Source organism: Anolis carolinensis, chromosome 2, assembly GCF_035594765.1.
Source record: "Anolis carolinensis isolate JA03-04 chromosome 2, rAnoCar3.1.pri, whole genome shotgun sequence".
Lineage (NCBI taxonomy): Eukaryota > Metazoa > Chordata > Lepidosauria > Squamata > Dactyloidae > Anolis > Anolis carolinensis.
Genome location: NC_085842.1, coordinates 244,423,121 through 244,439,181, shown reverse-complemented (window position 1 = coordinate 244,439,181; position 16,061 = coordinate 244,423,121). Strand labels below are relative to the sequence as shown.

Below are 16,061 nucleotides of genomic sequence, written 5' to 3'. Positions count from 1 at the left end.
TTCTTGTCTAGTTTAACCTACCTGAAACAAAGGTAAATCCCAAGCTATTGCATGTCCATTGTGTACTTTTGATTGTGATTGGATGTCAATAAATATATGCCTGAATTCTTTCTGATTGGAGAAAATTATATATGCATGGATATTCTGTGTACTATAGATTTGGTTTAAGGAATGTAATTTATTATAGAAACTGTACATTCATAATTATTTGAAATAAGTGATGTTTTATTATTCTATTCTTCTGGCCCTTGCTTTGGAAGAAACTATAGTTTATAGTTTGACATCTGCATTGCATACAGAATGACCAGATTCAGTTCCTGGTGTCTATAGCTAGTAGTGAAGATACTTTGGGAAAAGTCAATGGTTGACATCTTAAATTGGTGCTGCCAGTCAGAATAGCTGTCTCTCTTTCACACATCATCTCTACCCATATCACTTTCCATAAATATAATATGAAATCTCAATTCACACAATGAATTACCTACCTTGTGCTGTCTGAAGTGTATTTCATGTTGTCAAGAATCACAGAAACAAAGATCATTTCACATTTCCCTATGATCTGCTTTAATTCAATGTAGCACCCCTATGAGAAAGGAAACAGGGTTTCAGTGTGTTTATCGTTCAGCATTACAGTTCTTCTATGGTTTCTTCTTTGGCACCTCAGCCTAGTTGGTTGCACTTATGCTGATAATTTACTACAAAGTTTTTATCCCTCTTTAGTCCACAATACAGGGTTGTATTGCCTTTGTGGAAACCTTTAGGGTTTGAAGACAACATTGAAAATGGCTGAAGCTACAACCATTCACTCTCATTAGCACTTCTCATTTACCCATGAAACATATTCAGCCATGTTGAACATGGAGCAAAATACAACAAAATCAAAATCTACAAGAACGATACTTTGTTGGCCAACCAAAATACACCATGCAAGCTCTCATCAGACAAAGATTTTGAAATAATGCAGAAGAAGAAAAATGATAGTGTTAGAATCACAGGCCTACATTTTGTCTCAGTGCAGGCAGTGGCCACCACCACCCCTTCTTGGCCATACAGGGACTGGGGACATAAGGCAATAAGAGACAGACAATAACATTTCAACTCCATTAGCAACAGAAGAGGAACTTGCCTTGAGATCCAGAATATCCCTCGATCTTATGGATCAGCCAGGATCTCAATAGAGTTTACTTTTCTGTTGTCAGTGGAGTTGAAATTTTATTACTCTCTCTCCCTAGTCCCCACATGGAAACAAAGGCAAAAAGATGGAGAAGAATTAGACAGAAACCATGCTTTCCAGTGTTCTTACTCATGTCTCTTTCACATTTGCTTATTACAACAGTACTGTGCCTATAGATTGTAGGACAACATGCTGTAGTGACTGTAGAAGGAGGGATGATACAGAAGTCAGTTTTTAAGCTATCATTCTTTCTTCATAATAGCAGACTATATAATAAGATTCTAGAGGCTTTTCTACAAGATACAAAAATAGTGTCCAAACATCCCTTACTAGACAATCTGTTGGTTTTACCTATAAACAGTTGCTAGGAACATAAGTCAGTTGTATGGGGGCAAAAGGATATTAGACGTATTTTTCTCAGAGTGTAACCCTTCGTGCCACATGGTCAAAGCAGCTGGTGATTGGCATGCCAATCTGCTCTTCAAAGGAAAGTCAGTAATTCCACTGGTTTAAGACAGGCCCTTAACATGATCTTTAGTACATAGCTTCTTTTCTGTGACCTAGTTTTCTGTGTTGTTATTTTGTTCCAGTAAACCACATTCACTATGAAATGCAGACACTAAATCTTCACATTCGATCTTTCCCATATTTTCTTTTTTCCTTATTCTATATAATACATATGTTTAGAGTTTTAAAATTGCCAATTCCCATTATGTTCCAACTAACAAATTGTTATTTATTCCACTTAAAAACCTGATAATCTGGTTTGTAATCAGAGTCAGGGCTAAATTCTATTAGTCATAAGCAGAGTAGTCCTGTTGAATCAATAGCTACATGCTCACAGCAACCCAATTGCTACATGGTAATTCAACACTTAGGTAACCCCCAATGATTCAGGGGTTCTACTCAAATTGAGTCTAGCAATTGGATTTAGCCCAGGGCTGAGAATCTTGTGGTCCTACAACTGCTATTGGATGACAGTTCTAACAGCTATAGCCATAACACACAATAGTGAAAAATGCTGAAGATTATAGTTAACATCAGGTGTGTTTTGTGTCTTCAAGACATTTTTTATTTATGGCGACCCTATGGTAAAACTATCATAGGGTTTTCTTGGCAAGAGGGGTTCACCTTTGGCTTCTCTGAGGATGAGAGAGTGTGACTTACCCAAGGTCACCCAATGTGTTTCCATGGCCAAGTAGATATTCAAGCCCCAGGCTCCAGAATCACAATCCAATACTCAAAACACTATACCACACCAGCTCCTTACCAACATCTGGAAAACTGCCTCATTCTCACTGAAGTTTATCCCATAAAACTGTTATACAGCAAAAAAAAAAACCCTACCATTTTACACATCCCAGAATTTGTAGTAGTTGTTATTTTATTCATTTAGATTCTGCCTTTCTCTCAATAATGAGATTTGAGGCAGCTAATCCATACAAAACACAAACGACACAAAATATTCAATACATGTGTAAAAATCTCATCACTTGGATGTTCCCCCCATTTTCTTTCTGTTTTTGCACACTAGCAAAATGGAGTCCCATGGAGGCCATCCCATAACGCACAGCCCCTTCCGATGGCCGCCCATGGGACATCATCTTGCCAGCATGCTACAAGGGAGAGAAGACTCCATTCTCAGGAGTTTGTTGTTACCTGACTCCCGATTCCAAGAAGTGGCGGGGGGGGGGGGGGGGGGGGGCAAAAAGAAGATGGGGAAAGGTCATGAGATGGCTGGCCATCCCCGAAGACAGACCTTACCAGAAGAGAACAGGGTAAGAAGGTTTCCCAACTCTTCCCAATGCTTTTCCTCGCTTTCCCCCTCTTCCCTCCTGCCTGTCTGATGAAGTCTTCAGTTAAAAGGTTATCCAAAGAACAATTTATAAAGTTATAAACATTAAACATGATGGTAGGATAGCAGGGATGGAGCCATTCTAGCCTCTCTGGGGAGGAATTTCCAAAGTCTGGGAAGACCCACCAAGAAGGCTCTTTCCTAAGCCACCTCTGTCTGGCTTAAACTTCCGTTTGCTTGCCTTTATCCAGTTCGTTACATCCACCAGATCCTAATTTATAACAGAAATAGCTTTCTTATGATTAGGGACCTCATCATTCTCCTACCCTGTCTTCAAGACAGAGCCCCACGTCAGACATCACATGGCGCTGTGTGACTTCTGGCAGAGGACCTGCTGGGCACTTTCTCCACAACACAGAAGGCTTCCCATGTTGTGCTGCCTCCAATGGAGCCGGCACAGGGCTTCTTTGTGGGAGTGATGCTTTCCAAATGTGATAGGGAGAGTGTCGCCAAGATGGAGCTATATGCAGGATGACAGATTCACTTCGCTGCCCCCTCTTTTCTCATGGAAGCCAGGCAAGGCGAGGCCCTTCACCAAGCCTTTCTGATGATGCTGTAGGTGTAAAGGAGTAATAAAGTTGTGTATTAATTTGTTGATGGGGAAAAGAATGACTCTTTATGTGGAATAAACATTAATTATTTGTCTAAGAAACCATAGTTATTAGACCAACATCATTGCCAGCACTAGGCTGGCATATCCTTTGATTTTCTAGTTCCAATCAGCTGGCTAAACAACAGGTCATACTCTACGCAATCCACACAATTTGAAAATGTAGATGGGATATATAATTTTTAACTACTCAATAAACAACTCATTAAAAATAATTGTAAGTTTTAAAGCATTGACAAATTATAAATTCTTCTATAATTTTTAACAAAACACGAGTGCCCCATAACTTTTAAATGTACAAAGTTTAAATAAGTACATTGGCAAGCAGCATAATACATAACATTACATGTATGCATCAGCAGTTGAAACACTGTAGAAATCATGAGAGAAAGGACAGGATAGCTGTTGAAATCTGTACAAAATTAGGGGTGGGATGGGAGTTGCCAAAGGCAGTTTTGGATAGAAGGATTGAGAAATCATTTCCTTGCTAGTACACTGTGTTCATCAAAGAACCTGAAATATTTCCATTTTATATCTTCTGTGAGAGGCTATCTATTCAAAAGAATGCTGTATAAATCTTCCTTGGCTAGCAATCCTTTCAAGTGGAATATTAAATCTTTAAAAAGTGAGAAAGTGGATGGGTGAAAGTAGCCAGAGTTTTCCTTATTCTTGATCCTGTTCCATATCCAAAAATGTGTTTTTGATTAATTGCTATTGCTATTCTGATTTTTATAGTTTTAACGGAGGAAACACCAAAGTTTGGGCTGAGTCAAAACACAATGTTTTTGTTTTGTGTGTTTCATGTGCAAAATTCCAATGGTCTGTTTCAGCAAATGCCAAGCTCTGTTTTGCTGGAGCAAACTAAATAACATGAAAGGGCCAATTTCCACGAGGAATTGTTTTTAATGAAGATTGCTGTGATCCCAAAGAATCTCCTTCCAGATCAGAGACCTACCATATTTGAAGGCCTCCGTTGTCATCCAGCAGAGATGAACATTTTGGCTCATTTACACCCATATCAAAATTACAAGATTTTCCCATGATAAACCATGTTTGTCTGGAAATACATTGTTGGTTTTGTATGTTCGTGCCAAAGTAATGTCCTGGGACAAAAATCAATGTTTTCTTTTAAGAACCTGAGAAGGGAGGCAAAAATCAAACTGAAACAGAAATCAAAAAAGTGGTTTTCCATACTCTTTTTAAAGAATGATAAAGCTATTTTGATCATTTTTTTTCAAAGGGGACAGTGCAAGTTGTGAATATTTTTTCCATCCTTTACAAAGAAGAGCCCAGTTCTAAAGGTCTGTCTTTGCTTTATGATAACAGCCTGATGGTTTAAAGGAATTCTCTCGAAATAAAGTTAGTGTGGTTTTTTTAAAGTTCTCTTAAACCCAGAGTGGATTCATCATTCAACTGGTGGTTGGGGGGGGGGGGGGGTCTGTCAACCAACACTTGAATTGTGATAATACTCAGAATCATTTCCAGTGCAAAGATACAACCGAGATAGGCAGTTGAGTTGTTCAAAACCTCAGGAGATGGGCTCCTTTGAGCATCATAGTGTTCAAACAATTAGCGTGTTTAGCTATGACCAAGTAATTAATGTTCAAATACAGAACTTCAACCCTAAAGCCCAGTGGGTGACCATAAGTTACAGGAATGCCTTGTGAGGTCCCTGGAGGAAAGCCAGGTTCTGGCCCAGCTTACCTGTCCAAATATATCTCCCCCTATAAACCATCTTGAAGATTAAGATCATCTGGGGAGGCCATGCTCTCGGTCTTCCTGCTTTGCAAGCGCAAATGGCTAAGACAAGAGACAGGGCCTTCTCGGTGCTGGTCCCTTGGCTGTGGAATTCTCTCCCTAGCGACATTAGATCAGCCTCCTCCCTTCTAGCCTTCAGAAGGAAAGTAAAAACCTGGCTCTGGGATCAGGCTTTTGGAGAATAGCACAGTGCAATAGATTTGGAATATGTGCAATTATTTATTTGTTTGTTTGTTTATTTCTATACCGCTTTTCTCCCGTGTGTGGGATTCAAAGCGGCATATGACATATAAAATTCATACAAATACATCCAATCGCAATACATAATCAGATTAAAACATCATATCCTAATATAAAAACCCAATTAACATATCAAATAAAACAATTTTTAAAACTTGCAGCAAGCACCATTTACAGATATCCATAAGCTCCAGCCACTGAAGTTATTTGTCAGGTACAGTAGAACCTCGGTAGTCCAAGTTAAACGGGCGGACCTCAGCTCGGTCAACCCGGATCACTCGGATTACCAGGTTCCCTGCTCTCCCTTTGGCAGCCGCTTGGAGCCAGGGAAGCGAAACCCGTTTCCCTGGCTCCAAGTGGCCACCAAAGGGAGGAAGCCTCTTCGTTCAGCAGGCGCTTCCTTCCAAGCACCTGCCGAACGAAGAAGCTTGCTCTCCCTTTGGCGGCCGCTTGGAGCCAGGGAAGCGGCACGCTTCCCCCTTCCCTGGGTCCAAGAGGAAACCTCTCCGTTCAGCGGGTGTTTGGGCCAGCCATTGAGCGGGTGAAGGGGGAGGGCCGCAAAAGACCTCCCTGTTCACCCACCCGCCCGCCCGTGCCTCAGCTCCTTCGTCACACTGGGGGCTGGCAGTATCGGCGCCCAGTGTGGCGAACGAGCCGGCCGTACGTGTTGCTAGGTAAATAGCAAGCTACCTAGCAACACGCCTTTGCGGCCCTCCCCATTCACCCGCTCGGATTGCACAGAGGCTCGGACGAGCGGGGCTTGAACGAGCAGGGTTTTACTGTATTATCAAATTATTTCTATTATCATTCATCTGGGAAGGCTTGGCTCCACAGAAAGGTTTTAATTTGCAAATGAAAGGCCAGTAAGGAGGGGGCTGATCATACCTCATTAGGGAGGGGGTTCCAGAGCCGTGGGGCCACCACCAAAAAGGCCCTCTCTCTCGTTCTCACCAAACGCACCTGCAATGGTGGTGGGACCGAGAAAAGAGCCTCTCCTGAGGATCTCAGGGCTCGAGTGGGTTGGTAAAAAGAGATACGGTCCCTCAAGTAGGCTGGGCCTGAACCCTATAGGGCTTTGTAGGCCAAAGCCAGCACCTTGAATTGCGCCCAGAAACAAACCAGAAGCCAGTGTAGCTGCTTCAGGAGCAGGGTAATTCTCTATATCCCGCTCCCGTGAGCAGTCTAGCAGCTGCCCTTTGAACTAGTTGAAGTTTCCAAACACTCTTCTGGGGTAGCCCCAGAATGGTCTTGGACTACGATTTCTTAATGATGTGATTTTAGTGTTGAATGTAATGTTTTTGAATGTTTGATATGTATTGATTTTAATTCAATTTATTTTAAGCTTATGTTTTGTTTGTGTTTGGAGCATTGAATAGTTGCTATATGTAAATCACTCTGAGTTCCCTTTGGGATAGAGAAAGGCGGGGTATAAATAGGGTATAAATAATAATAATAAATACATTTCAGAAATGTTCTTACTCTGTCACAGTATAGACAGTCAGCATTTCCTTTTAATCTTATTACTTTCATATTAAACAAAATAAACATTGTATTGTCTGTGATTCAGAAGTATTTACTCCTATGTCTAAGAAACACTAACCTACAACAAAATTGGGATTTTTCCACATAGTATATTCAAGAAAAAAATGTAATAGCAATGTATCTTGTGAAATTTTATACCTCCACAAAAATTGTTAATTTGAAGGCTGGCTAAACACCTTCTCATGGTTTATTAGGCTGATCATAAGACCAGAGTCTTGGATTCCCAAAATGAAACTACAGTTTGAAACACTAAAGCAATCTGAAAATGGAAACTAATTCAACTAATGTGCAATAAAATGTCATTTGAAGAATTGAGTCTCTATAGAGAATTTTCTTTATTTTCTTGTGGGACATGTTAAAGTTATCAAGTACATTTTCTTCCACACACATAGATCACAGGCTCTTCTACCTGATATGTAAGGGCAGGCTGGATGACAAGCTCTCTGCCGCCTGAGACAGAGCAGTTAAAGGAGTTTCACCTCCCCTTCTCTGCTTCTGCAGCTATCAAATCAAGATGTACGGTAACATGTGCTAGCCAAGTTATTTTGGCACCATATGCAAAAAACACTTCACATGCACATCCATACCCACCCTGAATAGTGGTTCCCAATGTTTGGTCCTCTAGGTGTTTTGGACTTCAGCCCCCAGACTTCCTAATGTTTGGCCAAAATAAATCAACCCAAAAAAAACCTGAGCCAACTTATACATGGGTCACTGAGAGTACTGTACCTTAGCTCTTTTTAAAAAAGGAACCATTCCCTTCCTTGAGTATGATGTTAAAAGACAAGAGCACTGACCCCCTCTAACCTCTCCAACATGGTGCTACTTCTGGCTTTTTTGAATGCCTGGGTGGGGAAATGATGATGGCAACCAGGAGCCGCTAGCCCACTAGGGCAACACTGGCGCTTCACATCTCCACAGTATGATCCCCGACTTATCTATGGGCCATATTAAAATCCATAATTTTGGTCCCAAGATAAGCCCTCAACACATACATGAGTCTACATAGCAAAGAATTTTGCCAACCCTGCTATTCACTGGGGAAGCTGCCTCAAATTGTGCTACTGCCTGAAGTGGATACCTCACTTTGCCTAATGGTAAGACCATCCCTGCAAATGAGAATTAATTTACTGCTTTCAGATGGCATGATCTATACTTATGCTTTCACTCACACTAACAAAGTTATCACATCAGGGCTTTAAAGTGGGTAGCCCCACATTGCTGCTGCCTGCAGAATCCTAGGAAATGTACTTTGGGAAGGCGAGGAACCCTGAGGCTGAGAATTCAAAAGCCCTTCCCTAAACTACATTTCCCATAATTCTGCAGGTGACAGAAATGTGGAGCTGCCTGCTTTAAAGCCCTGATGTGATAGTGATGTTAGTGTGATATTGCTTGAATTAATTGCTTTACCATGGGTTTGCCTGTAAAAGACAAACTGCCATTTAGTTCTAATGTCTTTGTTTCAGCCATTAGCCGCAATCAAGCCCTGTATTGGCGGAAGAAGTATTCTAGGATGCATCTGCTCCAATTCACTCATGGAGTTCCACACTGCCCATCATATTACCCAGGACGATTTCCAGTGGGGCTCTGTGGACGAACTAGTGGGACGCTGCCGCAACTAACACAGAAACCACCTCATGTTCCATTAGCAGGTCTTTGGCAGAGTGGCGACGCTTTCCCACGTAAGATGGGAAAGCATCAGCTGGTGGCTGGGGTGTTTGCCCTGATGCCACCCTAATGCCACCCAGATTTGCCATGAAGACAGGTGAATCACAACGTCAGACCTCATCATTGTTATGAGATCCTTAGATCTGACTTACAATCTCATCATAAGGGGCTAAATTCAGCGGCAAACACCAATCTAGCCCCAGTCACCCACAGAGCTGGCCGGTTTCATTCACATGGCATTGTGATGGCTCCATGGGTGCAGAGGTGGGGAACTGGCATGCCATCGCTGCCCAGGCAACATGGGGATTCCCATGTTGCTCAATCTATGGGGAAAACATGTGCTCCACGCGCACTCCACGCTTTCCCCCATGTGATTGCCCTGCCAGTGGGCAAAGCGAAGTGTGGGGCGCTGGATTCCCCACACCTCGCAGCAAAAGAGAGCACCACCACCTCCTCCCGCCAGACGTGTGAAGAGCTTGTTAATCAAGTTCCCGCTAATTCAGTATCTGTACTATAATTGGAAATAGGAATAGGCCACGCTTTATTTTCTGGGAGCTATGGCAAAGACAAATAGACAAACATATGGAGTAAAACATTCCCCTCTATTAGATTTTGATATGCCTCCAGTGCAGAAGTGAATCTGAGCATAATAAAGATTTCCCCCACTGGGAGCTTATTTGTTTTAATTACATGATCTTCCAGTACATTGTTGGATTATATCATAATGATACCTAAAGAGCAATCATGATTCTATTCAGTGATGATAACCCACATATTTTCAAGTCTACATATTTCAAGTACATTTTTTCAATCCTAATTTTAAACTCCAAGTAAGCGGCCATCCAAATCTGATGGAAAAAATAGTGTGGGGAAAGGATTCACTAGCCAAATGTGAAGGATATGCAAAGTTTGTTCTTGCTTCAGACTTGTTTTACTTACTTAGTCATTCAATGACTTTCTACCCTAGCCCTCAGCTGAAAAGTTCCCAAAATGGCTTACATTTGATCAATAAAAAAACAAATTTACAATCTAAATAACATGGCACACAGTAAAGAGGGAACAGGGAAAATAACACTCTATTAACCCTTTTTCTAAAGTAGATTTAATAAATTAACATTGTAATGCAGATAAATGTGCCTGCCTTTCCTTGCATATCCTATATCTTTCCGATCATTCCTTGGTGTGGCACCTATCTCTTTACTTTCTTGTTATCTGTCGTCTGAAGAGGACTGTTCTACTTCTCATCTGTGATTTTATATCTATACCAAGGAGATTCCTCCAAACTGGAGGATAGAGTTGATATTATTATCACCTATTCAGGAGGAAGTTGTACTTTCATGTAGCATGCCTGCTCCAACAGCTAGGTTTTATCAAATAGATTCTGTGTCTTACAAGTATCTTAAATATTGGTTTCCTTATTCGTTCGATCTGCTTGCACTCTATGTTGATGGTGGGGTTCATTATATAAGATCTCAGCTGAAAGGAATATGTACTTCATTAAAATAAACCAGTGAGTTGGAGAACCCTGTAGCCTTGCCGTGTTCATCTATTCTCCCTTCCAAACAAATACAGCAATGCAAAATAAAGTCAAATATCTACATGAAACTAACTCTATCTAAATATCTGATTGTATCTTCCTTGGTCTCTCATTTTTTCATTGTCAAAACTCTTTAACAGTATGGAAATAGTGTGGCAATAAATACATGCAATGCTTCTATAAATCTTACTATTGCATACTGAAATGATAAATACTTTCTGGTTTTATACTGTACTTGTTTGATGGGAACTCCTGCACTAACTACTTGTTATCAAAAAGCCAACCTTTAACACAGATAATAAATTTTACACAAGTGTTTTAATCAATTCATGTTATGTTTAGTAGAATGCACCTTGAGAATTTGCAGTAAATATATAGAAACAATCTACAGAAATGCACACTGATGACCACATCAGACGGGGAGAATTTAGCGTCCTAGGATTCATTCACCTAATCTAATGAATGGAGCCTTATGCCATCCATTTCACAACATCATGTGACTTCTGGCAGAGAACCCGCCCCCCAACCAGGGTGACTCCCCATGTTGTGCTGTCTCCAATGGAGCCAGAATGGGGCCTCATTTGGGAGGGCAACACTCTCTCCATGTGATGGGGAAAGTGTCGCTGAGAGGGAGCTGCACAAAGGGTGACAAATTCACCCCACTGCCCCTCTCTTTTTGCCTCAATACCAGCTGGACACTTCCCCTGACCTTTTTGATGAGGCCTTCAGGCCATTTTTTCTGAAGACATCTGTATATTACTCAGCAAACTGGTTTAAATAACTACATGAAGAAATATGATTCAGTATCCAAAGGAATAGGAATTGTGTCAAATAATTTCAAAGTGCTTTATCTTAGTGATCAAATCTTTTCTGCATGGTGGTGTAATGGGTGAATCTTCCCTTAAGGGTTATTAAACTTTTGAGATAGATTATATTCTTAAATATTTAATCATCTCGATTAAAGGTTTTACAAATTAGGAATAATTATTTCCTTCTTATTTCTTGTTTCTCCCTAGCTCCTTGTGGTCAAAATGAAACCAGAGAGGATGGTAAAATAATCCAGCTGCCGCCCTGCAAACCTGGAGCATGGATTGTTCCGGCCATAATGGCTTGCTACCTGTTGGTTGCAAACATCCTTCTGGTGAACTTGCTGATTGCTGTGTTTAAGTGAGTTTTATAACTTCATATGTATATCTGTTAGTATAAAAATCCAGTAACTATTGTGAAGATTAAGATGGTGAGGTTTGGGAGCAGTTCCCAGAATAGGGCCTCTTTGGACCTCATTTATTTATTTATTTATTTATTTACAGTATTTATATTCCGCCCTTCTCACCCCGAAGGGTGACAAGAGGCAATTTAACCTTCTTCTGAGGGTATGTTCGATTCTGGCCACAAGGGGGAGCAGCTGCTTCATCATCCACTCTGACGGCACTTCCTCATTCCAGGTTGTAAATTAGTTAAACTTGCCTCCCCACTTTTATAAGTGGTACCTTATTTCCTACTTGATAGATACAACTATCTTTCGTGTTGCTAGGTCAGCAACGAGCAGGGGCTATTTTTAATTGACGGGTGCTCACCCCGCCACGGGCTGGCCTCGAACTCATGACCTCATGGTCAGAGTGATTTATTGCAGCTGCTCAACAGCCTGCGCCACAGCCCGGCCACTCATCACACTGAAGTCCAAAATGAAGGTGACAGTGGGGGAATTCACCAGGTAGCATAACGAATCCATGGGGCAGCAGGAGCAACCATCACCCCACATCATCCGCATTGCTGTTTTCCTCATTGCGTGGGGGAAAGCATCACCACGCAGCTTCCCCATGCACTAACCCTGTTCTAAGCAATGAGAACATGAAAAGCCTCCTGTGTTCTCTGGGCTCCATCCTAAGATGCTTCCAGGACAGAGCCCCCACGGAAATAGCCCTGTATCATGCGATGAGGTCCTTTGTGTGTGGATTGTTCTTGGCATAGAATAGGATAGAAATTAAGTATCATAATATAAATAACAGCACAATAATTATTGTTTTTCCTTGTGTCAACCCATTTTGATAAGTCTAGCAACCTGAGCCCATGTATTTTTGCTCAGTTACTATTTTAACTTACAAAATATCAAGGAACACTGGGAGGTTTCAAAGAGAAAATAAGTGATATCTTTTAATATCTACTATTAGGTCCCTTTGGATTAGTGGCCCGTTTGCATGATTTACAACAACTCAGATTTATTGTGGGCTCATCCAGGATAGAAACATGTGAACTGAAAAAAATGGGATTGCAGCCAGCTCTCCATATTTGCAAATTTGATTATTCATAAATTATAGTCTCTATGTCTTTCAACCCATTGTACTGGAGGCCCTAAAGATTCCTGGAGAATGTTGCTGCACGCAGGCATGTAGCGCGCGGGGGGGGGGGGGGGGGCTTGAGTGGCTTCACACACACACCCCTGAAATTCTCAGGGTGGTCCGCGAGAAGGCCTTACATTTATTATTTAAATTCTTATGTTTATTCATATCATGATCTGATCACCATGCTCAATATATCCCATATGCATGGGGGTATTGGGATAACAATACAAAAGGTTTGCTAGGGTAGATCCTCTCTCACCCAAACCCAGCCCCCCCCCCTCCCGAACCAAAATCCCAGCCCCTCCTGAATCAAAATCCTGGCTATGGGCCTGGCTGCACGTAAAAAAAATTAATTTAGTTTTTCCACTCTCAAATGGGTTGTGAGTCGCTAACACAAGCAACTGTGGAGGGCTGATTGGCTTTGTTTGTTTGTTTGTGAATAATTCAGAAAGTACTCTTGTGAAAGAAGAGATCTGTCCAAACTTTCTTACTGTAGGAAGAGATAGGTTTGATCCAGGAAACTGATGAATTATCACCATATTTAAATCATGATCATTTAAAAAATAATTTCTAAAACATGTTAGCAGCAAGTTACAAATGTGTGACACAATACATTACTAAGTAATAAGCAACAAAACAAGGTAATGCTGTAATAATTAAATGTAATGTGATTACTGATAACACTGTCATTTGTTATGCAGTACATTAACATAACACCAAAAATGATGTTGATAATCATGATGTTACTTTGCAGCAGGAATATCCACATTTTGTTGGTATACCAAAATCGTAGCATGTTTTAAGTAAAACTGCTATTTGTGGCACGATAGATCTAAGGCTCGAGCTTTTCCAAAGGCCAGCTCTAACATGCTTTTTCCAAGCACTCTGTTCTTCTTACATGCTACTTTAGCGCCCTTTCACACTACAGAGATGTAACACTATGATCTTGTGATCCCACTTTGATCACCACAGTTCCATGCTATGGGATTCTGGAACCTGTAGTTTAGGTAATCTTAGTTCTTAGCTAGAGGGATGTATGACTAAATGACAAATTCCAGATTCCATTAAATTGCTGCGAAGTTAAAGTGGAATCATGTTTCTATAACTGAGTAGTGTGAAAGAGCCCTTAGTGACATGGCAAGGAGTGGTCCTATTCTAACTCCCATATTAATAAGATAATGTGAATTGATAAATTACCGTAATATATTTGAGGACAAATCAGTTACATTTGAAATAAAATATGAATTCTTCTGGTTCTTCTGATTCATTTATTCTGATACTAATACACAGCCACTGTATATAATGGGACTTGAGCATCCATGGATTTTGATATCCTCATGGGGTTTCCTCAAACCAAGCTGCAGCACATACCAAAGACACATTGTATCACATTTTAGATGCATCCCTTAATGTTTAAGTTTTCAACCAAAAATGTAACTCACAAATGATCCAAAGAAGTGTTTGAATAAATGTCAGAGAGGCAGACTGGTTGCTATTCCATACTACATAGACACTCAGGCTTGCTGCTGTGTAATGGGAGCAATGGTTTTAGTATTGCATATGATATCCAAAAGGTACTTATGCTTATCAGATGCCAATTTCTTCCTCTTTTTCTGTTTCAGCAACACCTTCTTTGAAGTTAAATCTATATCTAACCAAGTCTGGAAGTTTCAGCGGTATCAGCTCATCATGACTTTCCATGAAAGGCCAGTCTTGCCACCTCCACTCATCATCTTCAGTCACATGACTATGATATTTCAACACATATGCTGCAGATGGCGGAAACACGACAGTGACCCAGATGAGACAGACTATGGGTTGAGTAAGTTTCGTGCAGCTGATCTTTCACAGATACGGGTGTAAACAGTTGTGATGTGGGGCAGATAAAAACTCTATTGATTATCACTGTGCACCTATATGGCTTAACTATGTTGGGAAATATCTGTGCAGTTTGGCATAATGAAGAAAACCCTTTCATTGGTGTAACATACAAAATGAACCTTAGAAAGCTTGGCTGAGCTGTGCAAAAAAAAACCAACCAGAATATATATTTAACCAAGATATAAAGGGATCCTGTAACACCTTTGAGACTTAGGGAAAAAAATGCCATAAGCCTTTTTGGAGACTAGTACTCTTCATCATAATCAATATTACTACCTCTGATTTATACATTTATCAAGATCCCAAGGAAGCTGCTTCATGGCAAGTTAGATTAATTCTCACTTTGGATCGGTATCTACTACTTTGATTGACTGCAGCTACCTCTAGGATCTCACAAGTAAATATTTACCTATCACCTAACCCTTCTATGCTCACATTCACACTATACAACTATAGCATTTGATCTCTTTAACTGCCATGGCTGTATCTTATGAGATTTGTGAATTCATAAGGTAGGGCCTACATGCTCTAAAGCAGTGGTTCTCAGCCTGGGGTCCCCAGATGTTTTTGGCCTACAACTACCAGAAATCCCAGCCAGTTTACCACCTGTTAGGGTTTCTGGGAGTTGAAGGCCAAAAACATTTGGGGACCCCAGGTTGAGAGCCACTTCCCTAAAGGTACCAGATCCTATCTGATTTTAGAAGCAAAATAGGGTCTACCCTGGCTAGCATTTCAATCAGAGATCATTAATGAATACTGGAAAGAAATTGTGAAACACCATATCTGGGTATTTCTTGCCTTAAAAACCCTATAAAATTCATGGGGTCATCATAAATAGGCAGGTAACTTGAAGTTACATACACACCCAAGGTAGTACGACTCTATGGAAGAGAATTCTTAAAACCTCAAGAAACTACACATTCCAGTAGTCCATAGGATGCCATCTTGGGAGTTAAATAATCGTTAGAGTGCTACAACTGGATAATGTGAAAGAGAGTTGATGGGAAGGATCTTCTGCATTCAAGGCACATGCTCTAACACTGAGTCCTCTCCAATGAGCAGTGTATAAAACAATTAAAAGGAACATCAAAATAGCTATGAAATGATAGCATAAATAAAATCACAACAACTGCAGCAGTAAAATAACAACTAAATGGGGAAACATTCACGGTTGGTGATTTCAAATGACCTCCAAAGAAGTCTTAATTCACCATCTAAAACAGAGTATGGAACAGAAATCCAGGAAGTTGATAAAAACCTGTTTTTCAGAGTGTGGCATAAAATGAAAGCCATAATGTGATGCATATAACCTGACCCTTGTGTGTGTGTGTGGTTATAAATATGGAAATTATTGAAATGACCCTCTCAGGTGAGGTATGGGAGATGCACTTTTAAACCCACAAACTTGGCAGTACTTTTTAAAGATAGTTAATTAATTGCTTTTAACTACTTCT

At 40.6% G+C, this 16,061-nt stretch overlaps 1 protein-coding gene and 1 long non-coding RNA gene across 4 annotated transcripts in view; one reads left to right on the top strand and one right to left on the bottom strand.

The window, feature by feature from the left end:
• Nucleotides 1–16,061, bottom strand: part of LOC134296612 (uncharacterized) — a 61,387-nt gene that overhangs the window by 9,274 nt on the left and 36,052 nt on the right. The window contains exon 2 of the long non-coding RNA XR_010003407.1: nt 486–583. This is a non-coding gene — a long non-coding RNA (uncharacterized LOC134296612). The remainder of the gene's footprint in view (nt 1–485; nt 584–16,061) is intronic.
• Nucleotides 1–16,061, top strand: part of trpm3 (transient receptor potential cation channel subfamily M member 3) — a 450,655-nt gene that overhangs the window by 419,163 nt on the left and 15,431 nt on the right. For all 3 annotated transcript variants that reach the window (XM_062971987.1, XM_062971988.1, XM_062971989.1), the window contains 2 exons: nt 11,401–11,551; nt 14,349–14,548. In XM_062971987.1, the coding sequence (XP_062828057.1) occupies nt 11,401–11,551; nt 14,349–14,548 (351 nt within the window). The remainder of the gene's footprint in view (nt 1–11,400; nt 11,552–14,348; nt 14,549–16,061) is intronic.